Source organism: Stomoxys calcitrans, chromosome 5 (genome assembly GCF_963082655.1).
Source record: "Stomoxys calcitrans chromosome 5, idStoCalc2.1, whole genome shotgun sequence".
Lineage (NCBI taxonomy): Eukaryota > Metazoa > Arthropoda > Insecta > Diptera > Muscidae > Stomoxys > Stomoxys calcitrans.
The window spans coordinates 67,342,977-67,361,157 of NC_081556.1; the positions used below are offsets into that span (position 1 = coordinate 67,342,977).

Consider the following 18,181-nt stretch of genomic DNA (forward strand, 5'->3'; position numbering starts at 1 on the left):
CAACGGTAGAATCTGGAAGGCATCTTCCATTTCGTGTTCCCGTGATATCACAATGGACGAAAAAGTCTTAGGGAGTCTGATGGCAGGCTTCCACCTAACCTAATCTATCCTAAATACTGAGTACCACGATACTCGACAAGGCGAGTTATTGGCGCCTTCATATAACCAATGGCCAACATCAGCCAAGGCCTTGGCCAACGATAGAGTTAGATGGAGAAAGCTTGTTGATGGCCTATGTTCACCCTGAACTTTTTTTCTATTCATTTTAACAATGGTACCACCGCAGACCAAGAAGTATACAATTGCACGCTTTAAGTTCGCTAAAGGACATATCGATTTGTTAATTGATAAATAAAGGAACGAAAACGTCTGTCGACCTGCCATATAGATAATATAAATCACGATTTACGAAAAAAGGGGTGCAGGTTAAGATTTGACCTGCTCAGTCTTCTGTCGTCAAACCCGTTGAACTTATGTTACAGAGAACCGATTTCAAAATGCGGAAGAGCTATTGAACGCAATGTCAGGCACAAAAATCGTTTAGAGATATCCCAGTATCACCCTGTAAAGAGATGACAGAATCTTATTGAGACTCATTGCATCATGTGCCGAAGCTAACAAAAAAAATTGTTTTGTTTTATAGGGGCTTTTGTTCCCAGGCTACAGGCGGTTCTAAACGAGCCGTCGGATCTTGGAGGAGGTGGCTTGTGACATCGTGGGTAACATGTACGATCCCACATATCCTATGCGGTTTGGACACTGGGTCAGTAACCAGCCCCCGAAAAACTTCGAGGAGAACTCTGAGAAACAAAAGAATAATAAATACGGACTCCCCTAACGATGATGACCCACGCAAACGGAAAAAGGACCATGATCATCTAAATTGCACCTGGTATATCTTTATGGAGAAGGTGCAGTATAAGCTCCGGCGGATGTATTAGAGAAGTGCAACGCAGATTTTAACCCCTTACAGGAAGTGCGATGGACCGGAAAAGTCATCACAACAACACCAGGTTTACTCCTGTGTATGAAAGGCTAGCCGCAATCCGCATAACTGTCAAATTCTTCAATATCAGAATGTCAAATTCTTCAACATGGGCACAAGCTCCGACAGAAGACAAAGACGAGCAGGCCAAAAATTTGTTCCACGAGCTTATAGGGAAAATACGACCGCTGTCCCACCCATGATATAAAAATCGTTCTGGGTGAATTTAATGCGAAGATAGGGAGGAAAATATATTTGATCCAATAGTCGGAAAATTTGTGGACTAATTTGCATTGATGGAGAGTATGGGCGTCGTATGAACCACAAACTGTATGAGCTGTATGACGACTTTAATATAATTAAACATATCAATATACAACGGTTGCTTTGGTTAGCTCATGTTGTCAGAATGAATGTAGAAGCTCCAACGAAGAAGTCATATGAAGGCGATCACTATGGTACACGTAAGCCGGAACGACCAAAATTCCAATGGAAAAATCAAGTAGTGAAAAACAACTTGAAAGTAAGTGTCAGATATTGAAGAAGGAACGCAGAAGATAGAGGCGCTTGGAACGCTATTCTAAGTTTAGCTAATCGGGCAAAAGTTTCTGTCATAGCCAATTAAGGTAAAGTAAGGATCTCAGATCAATATTTGGATGAGTTACAAACGAAAAGATTCTTTGGGGAATGGTATAAAAAGTTCCAAGACGGGTAAAAAAATTGATATGGTCAGATCCAAATATATCTAGGATGAGATATAGTTGGATCTAAATCGATCCAAATGGATCTGCCATATCCAGTTATATTGAATTATATCTGATGCTATTGTCATATAATCTGGTAGTAGATATAATATGACATGGGGCCAGATATAATTACATATATGCAATATAATTATATCGAAGAAATGCTATACATAATTAAATCTTGGGCAATATTCGTCTGAAACCCCATAAAGTATATATATTCTTGATCGTCGTGACATTTTATATCGATCTAGCTATGTCCGTCCGTCCATCTGTCTGTTGAAAGCACGCTAACTTCCGAAGGAGTAAGCGTAGCCGCTTGAAATTTTGCGCAAATACTTCTTATTAGTGTAGGTCGGTTGGTATTGTAAATGGGCCATATCGGCCCATATTTTGATATAACTGTCATATAAGCCGAACTTGGGTCTTGACTTCTTGAGCATCTAGAAGGCGCAATTCTTATCCGACTTGAATGAAATTTTGCACGACGTGTTTTGTTATGATATCCAACAACTGTGCTTAGTATGGTTCAAATCGGTCTATAACCTGATATAGCTGCCATATAAACCGATCTTGGGTCTTGACTTCTTGAGCCTCTAGAGTGCGCAATTCTTATCCGATTTGAATGAAATTTTGCACGACGTGTTTTGTTATGATATCCAACAACTGTGCTTAGTATGGTTCAAATCGATCCATAACCTGAAATAGCTGTCATATAAACAGAACTTGGGACTTGACTTCTTGAGCTTCTAGAGGGCGCCATTCCTATCCGACTTGGCTGAAATTTTGCATGACGTATTTGCATTTTATATGGTTCAAATCGGTTCATAACCTGATATAGCTATCATATAAACCGATCTGGGATCTTGACTTCTTGAGCCTGTAGAGGTCGCAATTATTATCCGATTTGCCTGAAATTTTGTACGACGGATTCTCCAATGACCATCAACATACGTGTTTATTATGGTCTGAATCGGTCTATATAAATCGATCTCTCTATTTTAATTCTTGAGCCCCTAAAGGGTGCAATTCTTATTCGAATTGGCTGTAATTTTACACAGGTCTCCAACATATAATTTAATTGTGGTTCAAACCGGACCATATATAATATCGCTCTAATAGCTGAGCAAATCTTTTCTTATATCCTGTTTTGCCTAGGAAGAGATGCCGGGAAAAGAACTCGACAAATGCGATCCATGGTGGAGGGTATATAAGATTCGGGCCGGCCGAACTTTACTTGTTTTAAACTACAATATATAGCAAATAATATATTTACATTAGTAATCCTAAAGTATTAGGCATTTTACTAATAAAGTGAGATATTTTATAGTTTTTTTTTCATTATGAGATCCGAACGGAAAAGCAGGCGTTGCCCATAAAGGACCCCAGCGCCTGAAACGTCAGACTCATTGTTTCAAATTTTTGTCGAAATCGGACTAAATATTTTCCTTTTATGGGTTCAATACTCTACTTCGGGAGATCGGTCTATATGGCAGCTATATCAAAATATGGTCCGATCTGGGCCACATTCAACAAAAAGGTGTAAGGGTTTACCAAAACTCACTGTTCTAAATTTCAACGAAATTGGATGAAAAATGCTTCTTTTATGGGCTCAATACTCTACACATGAACGATATGTTGGATGTGAGTGCAACCCAAATACAAAGAGTAAGAGTCAACTCAAATTCATAACTACTTTCCAAGAGTAGGCAAAAATAAGGAGCAAAAGACATGCTCTTGGTTCCAAAAATGGACCAATTTGTATTTGTTTACCTTTACCCGCGCACTTTATAAGCAAGTGGTTGGCTAAGTTGGGAGCGCACCTGATTAGCAAACGAATGGACCCATGTTCAAACCCCACTGGCGGCAAAAAGTAGAGGTAGCACTAATATTGAAAAATGGTAAAAAAATAAGAGTTTAATAAAAAAAAACTATAACATTTGAATGAAAAAAAAAAACAAAAACCAACAAAAAAAAACAACAATTTGTTTTATTTAAGATCCTTATATATATATTAGTATATATAATTCGATATTTTTTAATATTTTGGATCCAATTATGTCTGATAGATATAGGGACTTTATGATAGAGGGACTTTGTGCCCAGGGCTGCCAGAAGTGACGATTTTATGTAATTTTGCCCAAAATTTGGCCATTTGACGCTTCACGATTTTTGTTTTGAATCCCTTTATAAGTTGACGATTTTTTCGGGATTTATTAGTTTTGAAATTGACCTCAAATCTGAGAAAAACAGTTTAGAATTCAGAATTTGGAGTTACATACCTCGCGCAGCACTTATTCGTGCGTGTCAAAAAAACAAAATTAAATAGGTTAGTTTCTATTGTGTGTGTTACACACAAAGAACGCACGCATGCATTTGACGGATAAGTTAACAAACTCTTCACATTGAAAGGGTGCAAAACATATGATTTGGATTTGTTTACTGTACAAAAATGGTTTTGCAGTCTGTAAAATCAAGAATTTCTTTTATTAAAACGATTTCAAACAACATTATTGACAATAAGCGTTGAAATGAACGTTGAAAGTTACACGAATAAGCAGATTTTTTTAGAAATTCATATGCAGCAAAAGGCGCATGGTATGTAACTCAACCAAAAGAACCCATTTGGGCGCAATTGATTGCTTAAGTACGCATACATCAGTGCTGCGCGTGGTATGTTACTCGAGCTTTATGGTTGACTTGGTACGACAAATCCGCACAATTGGCCGATTGTAATGTAAAGGGTAGTTAAATTTTAAGATTTGATGTTGATTTTGAATAACTTTAACGCTTTGCTCGATTGTGTGTATTTCCATCATAAAATTGAGTTAGTCTGAAATTATGAAATGTCAAATGAAATGTAGAAAAAAGCTTGACGTATACAACATCGGTCCTTAGACTGTAACCACACTTTATATATTTAAATGTTATAAGCCCTCCAATCATATTAAAGCCTGAATTCTATATATTTTGATATCATTTGTTTTGCTCTTACAATTAAAATTTGATCCTTATTTTATTGAAAATATTCAAAAAAACTCAACCGTTAATATTCATTATAAACATTATAATGGGCAAAAATCGCACAATTTAATTGGTTTAGACTAATTTAAGAGAGTGACGATTTTGTAACGACCTTCTAAAACATGGCGATTTTGACAATTTTTTCTTCATTTTGACGATTTTTTGCCAAAAAGACCAGCAGCACTGTTTGTGCCCCGCATTGGATTATTGGCTTTATTACAAGCCATTAGATCGCAAACTGAATGTCGTTAGATTTTGTGTAATTTTGCCCATGAACATTCCGCTAAGGAACAGGAGCAAACTTCTCACATATCAATGATCGCAGTCCAATTCAAGTTTAAGCTCAATGATAAGGAGCCTCCTTTTTATAGCCGAGTCCGAACGGCGTGCCGCAGTGCGAACCTCTTTGGAGAGATGTTTTACATAGCATAGTACCTCACAAATTTTACCAGCATTAGGAGGGGAAAACCACCGCTGAAAATTTTTTCTGATGGTCTCGCCAGGATTCGAACCCAGGCTTTCAGTGCCATAGGCGGACATGCTAACTTCTTCGAAGGCGAGTATATTTCTATAATGCCAATTATGAACCAATAATACATTTCCTGGATTCTATAAACTGGTCTGATTTGTTGCTGGATCACGATATCAACACAAGGTATTTTAAATTTAAAATGACACTTAATCAATGTTTTCTCCTACATGTTCCAATTATGAGATTTAAGAAACCATATAAATTGCCTTGGTTTAATAGCCAATTGCAGCATTCAAAGAACTTAAGAAACAAAGCTCAAAGATAATATATAAGGTCTGGTTTATTCACATATTCACAGCACGACTGTTTAACTAAATTTGTATATAAACTTTACATTAGTCAAATGGAATCGCGTATAATGAGTATCACAAGTAATCCTTAGCAATTTGTGGTATTCTTCAAAAGCAAAAAAAATCTAATGGTATTTCACGTTCTTTGTGTTTTCAAGATAGAGAGGCGATAGGCGCAAAGGGTGTCGCTAATTTGTTTGCCTCATTTTAATTATCCGTTTACAAAACCTCGGTAAACTTGAGATTTTCTTCTAAATTTCTAACATTTGTAAATGATTTTGTCGACATCAGGGATATCCAACTAGACGACTCGGAACAATTCTTAAGTTAGATATTAATAAATGTGCGGATTTGGACCTATTGCCACCTCTATTCTTTCGTAACTGTGCAACTTCTTAACATGTTGCTCTTATAATAATATTTAATAAGTCACTCTCTCAAGGTAATCTCCTGGATGATTGAAAAATGGCTTTTATTTCCGGCTATATAGATATAGTTGGTATTTACCGCCCGATATTTAAGTTATCTACAATGGCAAAACTTCTGGACAAGTTAATTAATAAACGCCTTACCTGGATATTCAGAAACTATATTTCCTCCAGTCAACACGGGGTTTATCACGGTAGGACATCTTGTTCGAATTTGACCGTTTTCACTCAGTTTTGTTCTAATTCCTTGGAGAAAGGAAAACAAGTAGACGCACTCTACACAGATTTTAGCATGACTTTTGATAAATTGCCGCATAATGTGTTATCATCATACATTTCTCAAAGAGTTATTTCTGTTAAAGTTGGCGAATGTATGTCAGATCCCATCGATGTTGTATCTGGCTATTCTCATTGTAGCCATCTGGGTCTGTTATTATTCTTATTATTCATAAATGACATTTATCGTTCTATTTCACGCTCTCAGTGTTTGCACTACGCTGGTGATTTTAAGGTTAATTACGAGATTTCTACATATTCTGATTACATAGATTTTCAAAACGATATCAACTGCTTGATGAATAGGTGATAAGTTAATCGGCTAGTCCTGAATCTATCTAAATGCAAAGTTTTGACTTACACTCGTAAGCATTTACCAATATTATGCAATTACTAGCGGAGCGGGCCCGGGCTCCGCTGAGCCTTCTTTTACTTTATATGGAACAAAAGTTTCCTTGGCATATTTATTTTCGCCAATTAAAGATCTTTTAATGAAATACCATACAAACTTAACTAACAGTTTAACAATATAAGTGCCTTTATCTGAATCCCACATGATCTTTATTGGTCTACGAATTTAAGTTTGGATGTAAGGTGTACTCTATTCTTAAAATACTTCATTTCAGCCCGGTATTCTCATGATGTCTGATTTAGTGGTGTTTTCGGGGGAGAGGGTGTCCCTCAGATACTTGGCCCTGAAAAAATATCAGCATCGTGCTCTTCCCTCAAATACCATTTATTTAAACCCCATATTACCATTACCATTATATCAGCAACGTGCTTTGTTCTCATATATCTATATATCATTTATTTGAACCCCATATTGCCATTGCCCTCAAAATTGGATATCATATTCGTTTTCTAATCTCATTTAAACTCCTTATTGCAAAAGTCAGCAAATATGTTCGGTTTGGGGTATTGACCCTAAAAACTATGAATATTTAGTCCCACTCTCTTTAAGACCCAAATTGTCTTGATGAGCAAATAGGTCCATTTCTACATTCAAATACCTTTTATTTAAACCCCATATTCCCATGGTCAGTAAATAAGTCCTGTTTGGGGTGTGTTTTGGGAAAGGGGTGGACCCCCAGGAACATGGTCCCACATTTGGGTATCAGATTAATGTTCTACTCGCAAATACCTTTCATTTGAGTCCCATATTGCCATGGTTGGTAAATATGTCCGATTTAGGGGTATTTTGGGGCTTGGGGTGGTCCCCCTAGCACTTGGTCCGACAATTGGATTTCAGATACGTTTTCTTATCCTAAATACCTTTCATTTGAGTCCCATATTGTCGTGATTGGTCTAAATATATGTTTGGTTGGTTTTAGGGTGGTGTAGCCCCCGTTAGTACCCCATCCGAAATTTGGATACCAAATTTTTATTTTTAGGGTACTGTATGAGAGCACACAAAATTTCGCCTAAATCGCACCACCCATCTCCTAGATCTGGCGTTTCTGAAAATTAGGGTAAGGGGGAGGGTCCGACCCCACTTCAGATATCAAAAAATGTAGTACCTTATTTTCACCACGGTGTCATTACGCACAGCTCTAAAATTTCAAGAAATTTCGGTTCAGCCGTTTCTGAGTCTATGAGGAACACACAAACATACAAACAAACACATCTTGATTTTTATATATAAGATACGGACCACTTTGGTAACGAAGTTTTACGGGTAAACCAAGTAAGAGATCTTGGAATATTTGTTGATCCCATATTTTCATTTAAACATCATATTGAGTATATTATCCCAAAATCTAATACTCAATATAGATTTTTGAAAAGAAATTCAAAGGCGTCCTCTAGTAACTCACTGAAAACCCTTGATGAGAGCTTGGTTAGGCCTCATATTGAGTACTTATGTATTATTTGGGATCCATTTTATAACGAAGAAATAAATAGAGAAGGTTCAAAACAGTTTTACAAGATTTGCTTTAAGAATGCATTATAAATGGGATGGTTTGCCATTCTACATAGAACGATGCCGAATTATTGGCATTCAACAACTACAATTTAGAAGAAAACTTTAAGATATTTATTTTATGAAAGATTTGATTGACACAAATATTGACTGCTCAAAGTTGCCATTCAATGTCGATTTTTAAGAGAACATCATTTGTTTGACATTCCTTTCCAAAGAACCTACTAAGAGATGAATGAACCCTTAACGCGAAGCCTCTGCTTAAGGCTCTATTACACGGCATGTAGTTGTCTTATGACATGTCGTGTGATACAAACGAAACAAACATATGAAAATCACTTTTCAAAATAGCACATGTAATTTTTTCGATTAGAACGTTCTCTATTCCTTTAGACAGAAACTTAAAGAAATCAGCTGTTTTAGTTGTCAGTCGAATGATAGCAACGCCAAATTAAACTGTTTTCACAAACTTATGTTTTCACCAGCTTTCTCACAACTTTAACAATTATTGCGCATAATAAAATCAGATTTTTCTCAAATTTTTAGGTTATGTCATACGAAATTAACATACAGGTGTGACACTAAAAATGATGGATCGAATGTAAATTGACCATTTTGACAAACATTTTCAACTACATGTGAATACAACAAATGACATGTCATAAGCAGTGTTGCCATTCAAGAAAATTATTTCCTACCAAAATTCAAGAAAAATCCTTCCAAACCCGACTAAAACCTATCAAAAGTTCTACAAGCCATTAGCAGTCCATCAAGCCCATTATTTTTTCAAGCCTACAAAGTATACATACTAGATTGTTATATTCATAGACGGTCTGTTTGTTGAAATCACATCCTAAAGTTCAAAGTTGGCTTATATTGTAATAAGCCAACTTTAAACTTTGTAACCGATTCATACCGATCTCCCCATAAGAAATATTGAGTTCATCAATATTTGAGCCCAGAAATGTTAATTTACTAACCATTTTCCACGTTACAGTGGACCCCTTAACATCTGAGTATGAACCGGATCTGACCTTAACTGTATGCACCTGGCCTATATCCCTGTTTTCCGATTAAAGACATACAAAAGCCGCTTTTTTATCAAGAATTTATGAAATTTGGAGATCCCTTGCCAGTCGTATCAGTTACAGTCATTCATTCATGGTTTTATACTCCACGAATACAAAGAATCAACATGAAGCGAAATCATTTTGAGTTATCCTCGGCGATTTTATCAGCACACAAACATGGGTTTTTATATGTTGGAAAAACTTACCAAAAATTGAGGTGAGCCTATCAACCTACCAAGAGAATAAAAACCTACCAATTTTGGTGGGAAACTCTACAAATGGCAATACTGGTCATAAGACATCTACATGCCGTGTAATAGCGCCTTTATTTAACTCCATTGCAAACCAAATAGACTACGAGTATCGCATACAACGACGCATTTTCAAGATCTTAGAATTTTCATACCCTCCACCATAGGATGGGGGTATACTAATTTCGTCATTCTGTTTGTAACTGCTCGAAATATTCTTGATCGTCATGACATTTTAAGTTGAACTAGGGATGTCCGTCCGTCTGTCTGTCGAAAGCACGCTAACTTTCGAAGGAGTAAAGCTAGCCGCTTGAAATTTTGCAAAAATACTTCTTATTAGTGAAGGTCGTTTGGGATTGTAAATGGGCTATATCGGTCCACGTTTTGATATAGCTGCCATATAAACCGATCTGGGATCTTGACTTCTTGAGCCGCTAGAGGGCACAATTTTTATCCGATTTGGCTGAAATTTTGCATGAGGTTTTTTATGACTTCCAAAAACTGTGCTGAGTATGGTTCAAATCGGTCCATAACCAGTTATAGCTGACATATAAACCGATCTGGGGTCTTGACTTCTTGAGCCTCTACAGGGATCAATTCCTATCCGATTTGGCTGAAATATTGCATGAGGTGTTTTGTTATGACTTTCAACAACTCTGCTAAGAATAGTTCAAACAGGTCCATAACCTGATATAGGTGCCTTATAAACCGATCTGGGGTCTTGACTTCTTGAGCCTCTAGAGGACGCAATTATTATCCGATTTAGCTGAAATTTTGTACAACGGCTTCTCTCATGACCTTTAACGTACGTGGTGTCGAAAATGGCATGAATCTGTTTATAGCCTAATGTAGCTCCCCTATAAACCAATCTCCCTATTTTATTTCTTCATCCCCTAAAGTGCGCAATTCTTACTAGATTTGGCTGAAATTTTACACAATGACTTCTACTATGGTCTCCAATATTCAGTTCAATTATGGGCCGAAATGAACCATAACTTGATATTGTTCCAATAACATAGCTATTATTTTCTTTTATCGTTTGTTTGCCTAAAAAAGAGATACAGTGGCAAGAGCTCGACAAATGCGATCCATGGTGGAGGGTATATAAGATTCGGCCCGGCCGAACTTAGCACGCTTTTACTTGTCCTCGATTATGATAATACATAACTATGTAAATTTCTACAGCTTTTTGGCAATGTTGCAATTTATATTTCTAGTATATTGTTATTAATTAATTTAATATGTAAGAGCATAACTCTGTAGATGAAATAAACAAAAAGAAAATACGTGTCCTGGCGCTAATTTAACCAATCTATAGTAGTATTTACTGTTCTGCCTGATAAACTTTTAGAAAATGTTGGAATATTCAAATTTTATATAGATCTAACAATTTTTTGTACTTGTTTTCAAATGTGTTTTTAGAAGAATATGAGCAGCTACCGAGCAGTAAGTATTCCGTTTGATAAAGTTCAAAAACTCGCCATATCTGGGGGATATTCTGCATTTTATCCAGTCGCAGAACCTTCAGTTCAAATATGGGGTGATTGGAGGCAACGTTACTGCTCTTTGGCGGACACTTTCAAACCTGTGCTGGATCGAGTGTTTAATTTCGAAGTGCGTGACGATGACGTATACATCATAACCAGTACCAAATGTGGAACCACCTGGGCTCAGGAAATGACGTGGCTTATTATGAATGATTTCGATTTCGATCGTGCCAAAAATATCGATTTAACAATCCGATCACCATTTTTGGAGTAAGTTGTACAAAATATGTTCGGAACTAACCATATAAAAGACACAAATTGTAGGTTTAATGGAGTCGTATGTAATGTGCCGCACGACACCATAGACGCTGCCAATTGTTTAGAATCTCCTCGTCTATTAAAATCTCATCTTCCAGCTATGCTGATTCCCAAAGAAGTGTGGACGAAGAAGGCTAAGGTAATTATCTCATTTTATCATACTCTCTGTTATAATAAACTAATTCGATCGAAAGGATAATCAGTATGTTTCGCTTATTGTTCACATCGCATATAATACAATGTAAGATATAGTCCAATATGTTAAGTTTTCGAGTCTAATAAAATCAATTTACCCCTTAAAAGCCATGCATATGGATCACCCATAACATATAATACACACAATTAATATAAGATATAGTCAACTGCTATATTTTCAAAATGTATAAGTTGAAAGACGCTGTGCTCAAGAAGTCGATGACATCGCTAGATGGGCTTAAAATCCCATAGCTATTAAAAATACTATAATTCTTTCTTGGATCTTAGACAATAATTTCGAGGTGTTATTACTGTATGCGAAGTAAGTAAACGCCCCATCATATTGCGGAGGTTATAAATAAGTTTTCAATAAACAATGTATTTAGAATCTCTTTAATACGTTTATTGTCAATAAGCAACTCTTGTATGCGAACTCACTTATTGTCCAAAAAATGGACTGCTTTTAGTCCAATTTGCGATGTATGCCTCTAATTACGTATAACGTAATCTGTGGACTATAAGGGAATTATACTGTATATTAAATACGATGCCGTAGAATTTTTTCCATGAACATTCTACAATATAAAATTTTGTTTTTATACCCTCCACCATAGGATGGGGGGTATACTAATTTCGTCATTCTGTTTGTAACTACTCGAAATATTTGTCTGAGATCCCATAAAGTATATTATTCTTGATCGTCGCGACATTTTATGTCGATCTAGCCATGTCCGTCCGTCTGTCCGTCCGTCTGTCTGTCGAAAGCACGCTAACTTCCGAAGGAGTAAAGCTAGCAGCTTGAAATTTTGCACAAATACTTCCTATTGGTGTAGGTCGGTTGGTATTGTAAATGGGCCATATCGGTCCACGTTTTGATATAGCTACCATATAAACCGATTTTAGGTCTTGACTTCTTGAGCCTCTAGAGGGCGCAATTCTTATCCGATTGGAATGAAATTTTGCACGACGTCTTTTGTTATGATATCCAACAACTGTGCCAAGTATGGTTCAAATCGGTCCATAACCTGATATAGCTGCCATATAAACCGATCTTGGGTCTTGACTTTTTGAGCCTCAACTGTGTCAAGTATGGTTCAAATCGGTCCATAACCTGATATAGCTGCCATATAAACCGATCTTGGGTCTTGACTTCCTGAGCTTCTAGAGTGCGCAATTCTTATCCGATTGGAATGAAATTTTGCCATATAAACCGATCTTGGGTCTTGACTTTCTGAGCTTCTAGAGTGCGCAATTCTTATCCGATTGGGATTAAATTTTGCACGACGTGTTTTGTTTTAATATCCAACAACTGTTCCAAGTATGGTTTAAATCGGTTAATAACCTGATATAGCTGTCATATAAACAGATCTGGGGACTTGACTTTTCTTGAGTTCTTGAGCCTCTAGAGGTCGCAATTATTATCCGATTTGCCTAAAATTTTGTACGACGGATCCTCTCATGACCATCAACATACGTGTTTATTATGATCTGAATCGGTCTATAGTCCGATACAGCTCCCATATAAATCGATCTCTCTATTTTACTTCTTGAGCCCCCAAAGGGCGCAATTCTTTTTTGAATTGGCTGACATTTTACACAGGTCTCCAACATATAATTTAATTGTGGTCCAAACCGGACCATATCTTGATATCGCTCTAATAGCAGAGCAAATATTTTCATATATCCTTTTTTGCCTAAAAAGGGATGCCGGGAAAAGAACTCGAAAAATGCGATCCATGGTGGAAGGTATATAAGATTCGGCCCGGCCGAACTTAGCACGCTTTTATTTGTTTTTTTTTTTTGTTTTAACTGGTGCACATAATTCTTAAAACCATCGATATCTTGCCCGTGTTGTAGTTACTAGGATTTCATTCCGTGTCATTGTATCGACAGTTACAACGTGTCTATCAGTGGCTTCAAAAACAATTCTTTTAAAGCGCAAAAATGTGTATTTGAAAAACCATTTTGTATTGTATTAGAATTTGATGTTATCATTACTAATGCCATATGTTTACTTTGCAAATGCCATATGGTTATTTAGCTTATCTATGGTCGATTTCGAGTGTTTGTCTCACACAAGCTTTGTTTGCTTTTATCCGGCTGTTCTTCCTATGTCATCGCCCGGATTTCGCGGTTAACAGAGACCGGTACTTAAGTGGTGACACTATACCGGACCTGAATCAACTTAGGGGATTGGTATGGAAAATAATTAGGTGTATGTTCATAGTGGCTTATGTCCTTATTGTCTCCTTACGATCCGTATCTCCCCATAGAATTTTCGACGTCCTACCAGTCGTTTCGTTATTTCGTTGTTACGTGTGTTCGTAGCCCACGCTCTTAACTCGGACTGCGTCGACCCCAAGGGCTTTGGGTTAACCAATTTTATTGATGGCAGTGTTCTGACCTTCACTACCAAATTGTCTGCTCTTTCAAAAAATTATAAACACAAGTACTATTTATTAATAAATTTTTGATTAGAGGGGTCAAAATTGAAAAAAAAAAACAAGTAATGACGGGCTCAAGTCAGGCGAAGCCGACCTTTTGACACCACATTGGATATTCAAGCGAAGTCATCCAATTGAAAATTTGCTTAAATTTAATAAGTACAATTTCGACCAAAATCCGTACATTTGTAGGAGCCATAGAATAAATCGTTGTGCAAACTTTTGAGAAGATCGCTTGATAAATGCGTTAACAAAGGTCTTAAAAGTGAAAATCTGGAAATACATATTTATTTGAGCTATTTGTCCGTCGTATAAAATTCCAGGAAAATCGAATAATTATTGCGACCTCTAGAGGCTCAAGAAGCCAAGTTTTAAGATCGGTTTATATGGCAGCAGGTTATTGACAGGTCAGGTTATTGACCGATTTGAACATAACTTAGCACAGTTTTTGGAAGTCATAACGAAACACGTCGTGCAAAATTTCACTCCAATCGGATAAGAATTGCGCACTCTAGAGACCCAAGAAGTCAAGACCCAAGATCGGTTTATATGGCAGCTATATCAAAACATGGACCGATATGGCCCATTTACAATACCAACCGACCTACACTAATAGAAGTATTTGTGCAAAATTTCAAGCGGCTAGCTTTATTCTTTTGATAGCTAGCGTGCTTTCTAAAGATAGACGGACGGACGGACGTGGCTAGATCGACATAAAATGTAACGATGATCAAGAATATATATACTTTATGGGGTCTCAGTCGAATATTTCCAGTAGTTACAAACAGAATGACGAAATTAGTATACCCCCAGCCTATGGTGAAGGGTGTAAAAAAAGGTTATTTTTGGAAAATTGGAATTAATTGATAAAATTACACAAAATTATAAATTTGTAGCACAATAGAAAAAAACAAAAAATTGAGAATAATATGAAAAAATAGAAAATTGGGAAAAAATAAGAAAAATGGGAGAGGGGAGAAAAAACAAAGATTTTAAAACATTGGATTATTGGAAAACAAATTAAGCGATAAATGAAAAAACAAAAAATCGAGTAATAAATAATTATAAAATAATTTTAACAAAACAATGATTCCCCAATTTTCCAGCTGGGAAAATTTCTCCTAACCCAATTGCCACGTCATCTGCATACGCGACCATTTTCTTCCAGATACAATAAATTATTGTTAATGGCTATATTCCAAACAAGAGTATACAGCACACCTTCTTGAGGTGTTCCTCTGTTGACCCAGCACATTCAATGTCAAGAAATGCTACCATTGCATATTATTTGACAGTGAAAAACCCTCAGTGGGCTTGCCCTAACTATATGCGTGCTGATGCCGAGACAGGCGATCTCCACGGTTATTTGCCCTTAAAGGAGTCGAAACTTCTTATCGCCCAAAGGAATTTCGGCTCATACACAATTTCTCAATAATCTACGACGAATGCATACCAGTGACAACCTCTTCTGGCGCCACGCTGCCCGTTAGAGAATTTCCCGGGAAATGTGTATCAACGAGTTGTTCTAGTGTTTCCTTACTAGACACTGTCCATACATTCTCTGACATCTGAATATACCCCACCGTAATAGGTCTCGAGGACAGAATCTTCCTTAGCCTAGAGGCCTCAGATGTATCCTCCATGGATCTAATGAATTCCATCCAATTTTTGCTCTGAGCCTTTCTCAGCTCGGCCTAATATTTTCTTAGCTCAAACCAATCAGTATTGGGGTCCACCATGGCGGTCGCTATTTGCCCCTTGATTTGGCATTAGGACGTGCTGTCACAAGCGAGTCATTCAGGGCCTTTGTGATCCGTTTGACCATTATGTCTATAACCTCCGCGGTTGTCACTTCCTTTTCTTGTCTAGAAGGGATAGACGTGCAGAAATTATGCCGAAATTTATCATAATCCGCCTGTCTTCTGTTTAGCCGATGGAACACTTCTGCAGTATTTTCACCAAGGCTGAAACTAATATAATGATGATCAGAGAAGCCGCAGTCATCCAAAAATTCCAAGTCGCATATTCTTGAGCTTATATTTTCCGATACAAAGGAAATATCTTTTACCTCCTACCTGTTCCTGGTAACAAAGGTCAGTTTATCCCCTTTATTACAAATCGCCAGATTGTGGCGTATAATATATTTTGCAAGAATACAGGCTCTGTGTCTCCCATTCCCCGTACCCTTGAGTAGTTAAAATCACGGAAATCTTAGTCTACGAACCATTTCTCTACACACCCATGGTTCCCCAAACACTAAGCCCTGAAGATATATCAGCAACGTACTCTATAATCTTATATTTGAACCCCATATTGCCATTGGCCTCAAAATTGGATATCAAATTCGTTTTCTATTCTCAAGTACCATTCACTTAAACCCCTTATTGAATAAGCCAGCAAATATGTCCGGTTTGGGGTATGGGCCCTTAAAACTATGAATATCGAGCTCCACTGTCATGAAGACACAAATTGTCTTGGTGAGCTAATACGTCCTACTTGGGGGTTGTTATGGTGGTAGTACAGTTGGTCCCGAATATTGATGTCAGATTTATGGTCTACTCCCGAATACCTTTCCGCAATGTTCCGCTGAATGGGACCAGCAAGTTTTTTCCATCAAAATCTATTATCTAAAAAAAAAGTAATCACAAAAAAATGTAGCGAAAAACGAGCGTAGTACCAGTCATTGCTCGCAAATACCTTTAATTTGAGTCCCATATTGCCATTGTCGGAAAGTATACCCGATGTAGGGGAGTTTTGGGAGTTGAGGTGGTTCCCCAAACACTTGGTCCGACCATTGGATATCTGATACGTGTTTTTACTTTAAATACCTTTCACTTGAGTCCCATATTGTCGTGATTGGTGCATATATATATATATATATATATATATATATATATATATATATATATATATATATATATATATATATATATATATATATATATATATATATATATATATATATATATATATATATATATATATATCGTAGGTTTTGGGGTGGGGCGCCTTCCTTAGGTACACCATCCGAAATTTGAATACCAATTTTTGTTTCTTGGTTACTATAAAAGAGCACACAAAAATTCGCTTAAATCGCACCACCCATCTCCGAGATCTGGCGTTTCTGAAAATCTAAAAATCACCACGGGATCATTATGCACCATCTGTAAAAATTTCAAGAATATGGGTTCAGCCGTTTCTGAGTCTATAAGGAACACACAAACAAACACAAATTGATTTTTATATATAAGAATTATTATTGGGCCAAACATCATTTTGCATTCTTGTTGTCAAATTGGCATTGATTTGAATTTTAATGCTTTCAAATGGAGGGACCTTCACCTTTTATAATGCACCAAGTTGTATGTAATAGCAAAAGTAATGTTTTGCTATTCTTGCAAGTAGCATAGCCTCGGAGAATTTTCCTCCAGCAGGCCATTAAAATATTAACTAAAATGTGATCAAAACCTGTGAATAATAACTATATTTAAGTAGGGACATACTAGAATGACACAAATTATTTAATCTTGGTCAATGAGTGTTTAAAAGGTGACCGCACCGGCGAATTGCTATAACAAAACATCTTGTTTGGGAACTTGATATGCCAAATTTGTAAACAAGGCGAAAAAAAATTCAATTCGCAGTGACATTTAACATTTTCGGAAAATTCGCTACGACCAAACAGCGCAGGAAGAAAGAAGTGTATTAAGATTTTAGTGTCAAGCAAAAAAAAAAAACGCAGATTTAAAAATGTTCAAAATTCCTATTAGCTCCAGACAAAACCATCAAGGTGACAGGTTTAAATAGCTTTCACTAGATGTAGCGGTAAAAAAGCTATCAATAGCTACCTAGAATGCATTTAACCTTCCACGGTAGAACAGGATAGTTCTGGAAATAATTCCAACATCTAGACGTTTGTCTTTGTAACACATAACATGTGTCAGATGCATAACTCTCTGGTGGACATGACGATTCCTCCTGAATTGAGTTGATGGGTAGGATAATGAGCATACCTCTAGCAAAGGGCTCTAATAGGAATATTGTGCTCAAGGATGGTTTTTGTAACCCTTTTTGGTGCCCTTGGATAATTATGGGATTACCACTAGAGCGCCACCCAAAATCAAATGTGGACCGATCGGGACAATATGGGACTCAAATGATTGGTATTTGGAAGTAGAGTACGAGTATGAAATTAAAAATTTTTTGCACGGGAA

At 36.8% G+C, this 18,181-nt stretch overlaps 1 protein-coding gene across 9 annotated transcripts in view; it reads left to right on the forward strand.

Annotated features, from left to right (window-relative positions):
• The window catches only part of LOC106091731 (sulfotransferase 1 family member D1), a 236,511-nt gene that overhangs the window by 209,442 nt on the left and 8,888 nt on the right, over positions 1 to 18,181 (forward strand). For 7 of the 9 annotated variants that reach the window (XM_059370423.1, XM_059370426.1, XM_059370432.1 and 4 more), the window contains 2 exons: positions 10,946 to 11,280; positions 11,335 to 11,467. In XM_059370423.1, coding sequence (XP_059226406.1) covers positions 10,946 to 11,280; positions 11,335 to 11,467 — 468 coding nt within the window. Of the gene's footprint in view, positions 1 to 10,945; positions 11,281 to 11,334; positions 11,468 to 18,181 lie in introns of those variants that run through there. The other 2 variants (XM_059370425.1, XM_059370431.1) reach the window with 2 other exon arrangements.